This window comes from Chelonoidis abingdonii, chromosome 4, assembly GCF_003597395.2.
Source record: "Chelonoidis abingdonii isolate Lonesome George chromosome 4, CheloAbing_2.0, whole genome shotgun sequence".
In the NCBI taxonomy this organism is placed as follows: Eukaryota; Metazoa; Chordata; order Testudines; family Testudinidae; genus Chelonoidis; species Chelonoidis abingdonii.
The window spans coordinates 58,535,115-58,544,730 of record NC_133772.1 but is presented as its reverse complement, the minus strand read 5'-3'; the positions used below and the strand labels follow the sequence as shown (position 1 = coordinate 58,544,730).

The 9,616-nt window shown below is 41.3% G+C and overlaps 1 protein-coding gene across 1 annotated transcript in view; it reads left to right on the top strand.

Moving 5' to 3' along the window:
- PRRG4 (proline rich and Gla domain 4) overlaps positions 1-7,974 on the top strand; it is a 20,839-nt gene extending 12,865 nt beyond the window's left edge. Inside the window, exons 3-5 of the mRNA XM_032799566.2 lie at positions 606-654; positions 1,478-1,613; positions 6,662-7,974. Of these exons, the coding sequence (XP_032655457.1) occupies positions 606-654; positions 1,478-1,613; positions 6,662-6,902 (426 nt within the window). The 3' untranslated portion in view covers positions 6,903-7,974. The remainder of the gene's footprint in view (positions 1-605; positions 655-1,477; positions 1,614-6,661) is intronic.
- Positions 7,975-9,616: the final 1,642 nt, after the last annotated feature.

The following is a 9,616-nucleotide window of genomic DNA, read 5'->3' as shown; positions in this document are numbered from 1 at the left end:
TTAAAGAGCCCTTTATATCGATATAAAGGGTGTTGTAGTGTGGACGGGTACAGCGTTAAATCGATTTAACGCTCTTTAAATCGATTTAAACGCGTAGTGTAGACCAGGCCTTATATGCATCATATTAACCTATGGAACTCACTGTTCAAGGATATTATTGAGGCAAGTAGCTTTGTAAGATCAGACACTTGCATGAATAGCATTGGAATTTACACTAACTAGGATAAATTACAAGTACCACCAATCTCCATAGTCAGTCTAAGCTAATTATTAAGTGGTATCAAGAAGAAATTTCTCTGTATGATATAGTATTGCAATTTAGAGGTGTTCTTGATTTGTCTCTTTCCCTTTCTTTTAAACAGCTGGCATTTCTTTCTATTGGTTTAGGTGGACCATTGGTTTGTTCTAATATGGCAGTTTTTTATGATGTTATACCTGAATATACAAGTGGAATTTCAGCCCTGGGGTAAAAAGGTGCAACTTTTGACTTCAGTGGGAGTTGTGCCCATTTATGCCATGTCTGAATTCTGTCCTCAATCTCTTATTTAAGTTGTACATCACATACAGGCTTGAACTATTTAAAAACAAAAAATTTATTTTCATAGATGACTTTTTGGAAAGAATATTCCATTAAAGGACCCAGCACAAAATTTGGTAAGCTCTGATCTTGACTTATCTCGTTTCTTTCCATTACATTGAATATTGCTCCCCTCACACATACATTCTAGACCCTCCCTCCCCCTCTAAATATGTTGTAATTTGTCATCTGGTCATAACTAAGTATTCAGCTGGCACAGTTTTATAACCGTTGATTACTGTATTTTTATATTTTTTGTGCATTTTTGTGTTTATATTTTATATACAGAAATGTGTATTATATATTATCTAATATATGTGTGAAGTTCGGGGAGTTGGAGGCCTCTGGCCCTTTACTATTGCATATTGAAATGTGAATTAAGCTATCCATTTCCTTGTATGCATTAGACAATATAGAAACTTTACAGCTATAATTCTGGTGCTTCTTACTTCTGTTTTTATTTTGTATTGCAATAGTTTATAGAGGCCCCAGTTAGGATCAGGACCTCACTATGGGGTGCTATACAGAGTGAAAGTCAAGATCTGCTCTGAAGGACTTCATCTGATAAAAGATGCAATAAGTGTGTGAAATAACAATTGGTGGGGATGGAGTGGTGGAGAATCTCAAAAATATGCATATATAAATGACCTAGGAGAAGAATATTTGTTAATTTTTGCTTTCGGTTGGGGTAGGTATTAATGTCTTGGGGTGGGCATTAAAGTGTCGGATTGATGTGATGGCTTGTCATGTGAGAAGACTAATAGAAAGGAACTACTACTATTAATCTTACTATAACATCTCTCTCAAATTTTCATAAAGAGAGAAGACCACCACTGCTGGAGCATTGTTAATAATGCTATAGTGTTAGTGAACTGGAAATAATTACTGATTTCTGTTCAGGTGGTGAAGCTACACAAAAAATTGATGTTACAGGACTTCTGACTGGCCTAGTTGCTACTGGAGTTCTGTTGGTTTTAACTGGATTACTTATTTATTATTTCTGGAAAAACAGATGCAAAGCAAGACAACCACCTGGGTAAGGAATTGAGAATATTTCACTTTACTTTCATAGAAAAAACTTTAGTAATATAGGTGGAATTTTCAAAATCATTCTGCTCTCAGTGAAGTGAATGGAAATGTTACTATTGACAGTGTTAGGTCACTACTAAATGCTTTTGCAAATATCCATTCTTAGAGTTAAGGTTATACAAGATTGTAACTATAAATCACAAGAAAATATATAAAACAAATAACCTTTGTATGGGTGAGAGATCCTGTTTAAACAATATTTTGCTGTGTCCCAAAATCTTTACCAAGAAAAATGGTTTCAGCATGAGGGAGCCCTGAGCCAGATCTGGTTTTTGAAACCTGCAATGGAGGAGGGTGAACTGGTTTTAAGAATAGTTTTAGATATTAGGATTTGTAACTGCTGGAGAGATTGAATTATGCTAGAGGAAGTATGAGTAGACTTAACTTTTTCCAAAGAATTAGCTTGCTGAGGATTCACAGACTCCTAAAGACAGCCTTTCTATGAGCTTCACAATGAAAACTACTAGTGTAATACAGTGGAATTTCCTTAATTGGCACAGTTAGTAACTAGTATGTTTATCTGAGATTCATGAATATTTTGTGCTGTGATAAATATAATGTGCTGTAAAGCAGGAGATACATAGCAATAAATGTAGGCTTGCAAGCATAAATTCACAGCAGTAAACAATGTGAGAGGCTTACAGATGGCACTAAGTATTCCATTTGTTCATCACTGAATTGAAATACTTGTTTTAGGCAATTGTATTTAAAGAGTTAAGTGGACTCTGTGAGTAGCTAAAAGAGGGAAATAAAGATAAATCAGATTTTAGTTTACTCAATCTCATTTGTGGACTAAATGATATGTAATAGATCTTTCAGACTTCAAAAACTTGTTTGGCCAGCTTGTTAGTATAAATCTCCTCTGCAATTTTCTTTCAGTTTTTAAAATCTATGGCAGTTTTGGTTACTTTCCTTTCAACTGCATCAGTTTTTTAAAAATACAGTTATTTACAAAGAAGTAAACAATGCATTTTTAATTGAAAATACATCTTTAAACATAAAATTATCAAGTATAGTGCTATTGGATATCTGCTCCTCCAGGGCTGTTGTAGGTGAACTTCTGTGAATTTCATGAACCAAATGTGTATCTATTTGCAGTATAAGCATGTGTTCTTGTTTCTATACAGGGAGATGAAAGGATGGAACCATAAAGTCTGATATTTTTTTTTCCCCAGGGTTATGTACACCATCAAAGTATAATCTGTGATACTACCCACACTAAGACTTTGTCTACACTTACAGTTTTGCAGCGCTGGCCGTTACAGCTGTGGTCGTACAGCTGTGTACGGCCAGCGCTGCAGTGTGTCCACACTGACAGCGACCAGCACTGCAGTGTGTCCACACTTGCACCAGTTGCAGCGCTGTTGTGAGTGGTGCATTGTGGGCAGCTATCCCACAGAGCACCTCGTCCCATTTTGTCGCTGTGGGTTGTGGGAAGGGGACGGAAGGGTGCGGGTCATTCCGCTTCCTGTTCAACGACCGTTGATTTGCCTGAGCGATCGGACCCTATGCCTAAGAGGCGCCCCGCCACCTTAGGCAACCTCTTTTTTTAAAAAAAAAAAAAAAACTTACCCGCTCTCCAGCTGCGGTCTGCTCCATGCGTCCCGCTTCTTTGAAGTGAAGCTGCCGGTGGAGACGCGGCAATGGCCCGCTCTCCTGCTAGAGCTCAGCCGGGCGGCCGGGGCTGCAGTGCTCCGCGCCGGTGGCTCCAGCCATGAGAGTGGGGCGTGGGGCTTTGTCGCCGCGCTCCGGCCAGGAGAACAGAGTCGCGGAGCCTGCCGCCCTCCGGCCAGAGCACGGCAAGCCCGCGACCCCGGCTGGAGCTCCGGCCCAGAGCACGGCAAGCCGCCGACCCGGCTGGAGCTCCGGCCAGAGCACGGCAAGCCCCGGACCCCCGCTGGAGCCTCTGCCGCCCTTTAAATAGCCCCTGAGCCCTGCGGCAGTGAGGGGTATTTAAAGTCCTGGGGCTCCAGCTGCCTCTGCCACCCTGGTCCTTCAAATAGCCACTGGAGCCCCGCCTCCCTCTTGCATTCCCGCGCGTCCCGCGGCTATTAAAGGTCCCCGGAGTAGAAAGGAGCTTTGGGGGCTACTTAAAGGGCTGGGGTTCCAGTTGCCTTGCTGCACCCACATGACCTGCTCACACGCCAGTCCAGCCCCTCTGCCTGCAGCCAGCTCTGCACCCCTGCCCACAGCCACCTCTGCCAAACACCCTGTGCCTGTCTTCCAGCCAACCCTGCCAACACCCTCTGCCCAGGCACAGCCAGCCCCCCACACACTGCTGCCGCACGCAGCTCTGCACACTCTGCCCACCGCCCCACCCCTGCCTGTTTCAGTCAACCCCTGCTGCACCCCACTGCCTGAGCCAGCCCGCCTCCCACACCCCTTGTCTCCAACCAGCCCACATCCCTTGCGCCTGCCTGCGCCAGAACCCTACTCTCCAGTACCCTGCCTGCCTTCAGCCAGCCCATTCCACTGCTGCCTGATTTCCAGGGCATTAACTCTGCAGGAGCAGCTGGATAGCAAACACATTGCACACCCCCAGGGAGTGGCGGCGGACCCACACATGTGAAACAGACTCTATAATAACCAGATCACAGTCTATATGAGCAATGATATATAATTTATTATTCATATAGTTATGGAAAATAATACATGAAGAAATGAGAGGTTTTTTCCCCCTTTTTAAGTCATCCCTGCCGATCTGTGCTTCTCTTGGTAGAGAATTTTCTTTCTCTGCAGCCTTCTCCTTTATCTGGCAGCCTGTTCCTTTTTCATGGTTTCTTATCCCTCCAGTCTGCAACTTTTTATTTTCTGTGGAATACAGATTCTAACTGCTTTCACCATCTCTTTTGTCTTCCTTGGTTTTTCTTCTTAGCTTTGCTGTCTTTCAGATTCTTGCATGATGAGCAGTATTCAAGTGTCACTTTAAAAAAAAAACAGAGTAAATGTTAATACAGAGCCTGCATTGTTTAAAGAGTTTTGTAGCATCATTTAACATTCTGAGCATAGCACAGAGAAGGCCACAGCTGCAGATAGAGATGGCGAGTTTCCCCACACGCGGCTCACAGTGGAAGGGGGGCTGCTCGTGGCTCACCTGGGAAGGGGTGGGGTGGGGTTGCTTCACTCTGGAAGCCATGCGTTTTCTGTGGTTTGGAAAGCAAAGAGCAGCTACAGGAGAATAACACTGACCTACACCCACATCTGCCACAGCGAACTGACTCTCAGAGCCATCTTGCACAACACAGCTCACCTGGAAGGGTGGGGTTGCTTCACTGTGGAAGCCATGGGGTTTCTGATGACTGTGGGAGAAGCAAGAGCAGCCTACAGAGGAATAACTTGAACCCTACACCCACACTCTGCCACAGCAGTACTTCCAGACCATCTTGCACATGCAGCTCACCTGGGAAGGGGTGGGGGTTGCTTCACTCTGGTAAGCCATGGGTTCTTGTGGCTTGTGAAAGCAAAGAGCAGCTACAGCGGAAATCAATGTTTACATTGGCTGCTTTGAGGCATCCATATAGTCCCCCCTGCTCCAAATACATTTGCATCCTTATAATAAAAGCTTCTTACCAGGACAGCTCCTCTGCTGGTTCCTCACTACAAGTCCAGCAGCCTCGATGAGCGCTAGCTTCTTCCTAGCTGGAAAATAGCTCCTGCCTGCATGACTCCTGGAGATCTCCAACACTCAGTAGCCTCCCTCTCGGGTTCCTTCTACAACCTCCCCCTCTCTCCAGGCTCTGAGCCCAGGGCAGTGGAGTGCGAAGTGATGAGCAAGAGGGCTGAAGAGGAATGTGGGATAGTCCTAATACCCTGGAGGCCAGTAAAACGCTGGGAGTGTCCACACCTGATGACCAGCGCTGCAATCACCAGCGCTGGTCCTCGCTACACCAGAAGCAGACCACGGTTGTCAGCCAGCGCTGCAAACAGGGAGTTGCAGCGCTGGCTGAGCTTTTAAGTGTAGACACCTGCTAAGTTGCAGCGCTGTAACCCCCTCACCAGCGCTGCAACTTGCAAGTGTAGACAAAGCCTAAGACTTCCCTTATGACTAAAAGCTTTACCACTATCATTTTGAAGCACCCATAAACTCCATAGAACATTGAGTATTTAAGAAACAAATATATTTTATTAATATTCTATTATTACTTAAGATATTTATTTTACATATGATTCTGGAATATGATTTAAAAACTAGACTGTGTACTAGTATTTGAAACACTAAACTTGAGATCAACTATATAAGTAATCAGCACTTAATGATCTTGAACAGTGCTTGTCAGTTCTTGTAAACAGCACTTTTTTTTTTTTTTTTAACATGCACACTGTGGCATACATGGAAATATCCCAGTGATCTAAAGTGCAGAAAACTGCACTGAATTTTGATGATATATTAAATAAAAGTGTACATAAAATGACAGTAAATTGAGTTACACTATTTATGACAGTAAATATCTTTGCAACTTAAATATCTATTGAGAGAGAAAATCTGATTTGTAACTACTTGTGTTGGAATCCTTTTAAAGGCCTCTTCTCTACCTGTTAAAAGCAAATCCTGTCGACTTCTATAAGCATAGAAGCCCCTCTTCTAGTGAAAGAGGCACAATTCTGCAACTCAAAGGAGGGGTGGACCTTTGCATAGTTCTTCTGGGATAGGGAGCTGAAGTAATTTGGAGGACCCACTGCTACATGGATCCTCTAGCCCTCCTCCTCTTTACTCCTCTCAACCTTACAAGTATGAATGGGTAACAGAGTTACAGGAGCTACTCCAGCCATTGCCGTGAAGTTACTGTCATAGTGGGTCCTAGAGGAGGATTCTACCCCATCCTTGTCTCTGTGAATTTCTGCAGCACTTAACTCTGCCTAGGTTCTGGGGATAACCATTTGGCCCATGCTGTTTAAGATTATTAAAAATGTACTTGCTTTGGCAAAAGGCTATGTAATCCTCTCCTTCATATATAAAAATGAAAATGTCATTCATAATACTTTTAACTCTGTTAGGTACTCAGACAGTGTGAGAAGTAGAAGACATTCATCTATCATCTTTAGAAGACATGAAGAGGTTTCTTTAAACCCACTCCCTCTAAGAACAGGTGATGAGTCAGGACTGCCAACTTATGAAGAAGCTGTGACATTAGGTGGAAAATATGATGTCCCACCACCACCATATCCGGGGCCTGCAAAAGGGTTTAAGATGTTTAAAAAGTCTATGTCACTTCCTGCCACATCGTCTCAAACTTGACTTTGGAGGAGTGGGGAATTAATCTTTATTGGAAGATGTACATTTGAAAAGGGGCAGTACCTTGCAGGACATTTTTCACAAATGTGAAAGACTTACAGCTCTTCAGCACAGCTAGGAGCAAGTGAATTATTTCATAATGGAAATGAAATTATTGTTTTGCAAAAGTTTGATGTCTTTTTCCAGCATGAAACTTGTTTATACAGGTTTTTGGTGCTAGAGCTGAACCATGCATAAAGATACTAATCTTTGAGCTCCCATGCATTTTGAGCCAAGTATCAAACTACTGTTATTCCTTTACTAGTTTTATTTACTGTTTATTCAGAAAGAAAAATATTTTTAATATTAAAATCTGACTTAACACTAACCATTTTTTAAATTAAAACTTTAAACCACTGTGAATATATTAAGCATTGAATAACTAACAAAATAGATACCTCATTTGGTTGCTAGGTGGGTTTTGTACTGGTTCTAGAAGTAGTAATGGGCTGTATTGATGAAAGCTAGTTAATCTGTCAAGCTTGTATAGTGTTATGGTTTCTGTATTAATTTGTCTAATTTTAAACATTAACTGGGCAATATGAGACAATACTGCAATAATGTAGATTTTACATGGCAGGAAGCCATGCTTAGGAGGACAGAGGATATTCTCTATATGAAAATCATAGTTGGGGTTATCTAAAATAACGACTACATGTATTCTTCTCAACTTCGTCACCTATTTACTGCTCTCTGTTGCAGAACAGTAGTTATTGCTAGGCAAGTCAGACAGATGTCTTTCCCTAGATTCCATTAACAACCCACCCATAGCAATGGCTAGTTGGTAACTAGTAGGATTATTTCTCTCCTTCCACATCTCCACCTTAATATACAAAGTGTGAATTTTCAAAGCATTGTCTGGGGAAGCAACTTCTCCTTGAACACAACTTCCATTGACTACCTTAGTCTTGGAGGCTTAAAGTCAAGACTTCTGGCTGATAAAATGAGTCCAAAAGTTGTTCCTGCATGCTTATACAGGTCATTTACATTGCCCTGCTGGAATGTTGAGATTTTAGAAATCTCTCATCCATAGAATGTCTAGTAATCAGAAGACAATGGACAAGATTTTCAAAAGTGAGTGACTAATGACTTTGTTTACCTTCATTTCTGGAGCTCCAGTGGGAGACACTTTTAAAATTGGAACTCTTTAACGTATCACCAGTTGGACATTCAGAAGCTGAGTCGCTTTTGAAAATCTTGGCCAATGGTTCAATAGCAGCAAATTAAATTTCAACTTGTATTTAAAATGGTTCAGTTGTATTCAGTCACTGTTTACATTTACAGGTTGAATGTTTACTTGTAACAATTTTTTTTGACAGAGAAGTTCAGTGAGAAACTAATAATGACTCCATATCACTGTCTTAAATCTAAAAATCTCTCATCTAAAGAGAAATTGCTGGAATACTTGAAAGATATAGGGTGCACTCAGAGTACTACATAAGGCCAATCTTGCCTATAAGTAACTCGCATTGACTTAAGTGGATGGATAATTATTTTCTTGTTACTGACTGACAGGATTGGGAGTCAAATTGGTTTCTCTTCTGTCTCTGTCAGACTTGCTTATAGCTGATGGCAAGTCACTTAACCTCTCTGTGCCTTACCCATTTTACAGATTGAAAAGTATAATACCTACCTCAGAGTACTGTGATGTTTAAGTCATTGCCATTCATACTTTGAGTGCTCTGAGATTCTTGGCTGAAGAGTGCCATGGATAATTTTTAACTGCTGAAGCCTTAAAGATTGTGTCCAATCTACTTCAAAGACTGCATCTCAACTGATCAGCTGATATATGAAGTGTGAGCCAAGAGTCTCATGGCTTAATCACAAGGAGAGTGGAAACCACACATCGTGAGTGAGAGGTGCTTGACCATCGCATTAACTTGTCATCTGTATACCCCAAGTCTGTTAACCTTCTACTCGCTTTGCAAGGCTCATTTGCTCTCCCAGGCTTTTGCTGGGTGAAGAGAGATTCGTAATTGGATCGGAGAGATTTGAAGGGGAAAGGTCTAGAGAGGTTTGGGTCATTGGTCTCAATTATTGTATCTTGTACATGTGCCAGAAACATTTCATCATTTTTTTAAAAATATAAATAAAACATTATATGAAATAAGGCCAGAATAGTCACTTGAATGTAGAATCTGACTCTTAATTCATAAAAGGATTCATAATCATCCATAAATGGATGATTGCTGACAACAAAGAAAAAATGTGGACATAAGCAAATTACAGTTTTGAAATATTGTGGGTATTGGTCTACCTACTTTTCTTACACCATTTTTGTCAACTAATGGATGTCCATCAGTTTCTGCCAGAGTCAATGCACCTGGCTTCAGTATACGTGCCTTCTGTAAATCCATGCTTTTTCAATTATTATACCAAAACTGGATGGAGCATAAGCGCTGATTTGGAAAAAAAAGGTAATACAAGGAAGATGACTCTTGGTATGATAAATTCATCCTGAATTTGAAGAGCACCAATTGGTGCAACAGAGATTATAGTTTTGTAAAGTACCACCCTATACTCTAAAAGGTGAACCACTCTTTTGTTAAACTTCATATGATGGGATTATTAATGAAATCATTTCAACAATGGGAAGTGAATGAGAAGATGTAAGTGCTTCTCTAAATCACCTGTTCAACTATTACTGGGAAACAAGCTTAAAAAGCCCCCAACAATCT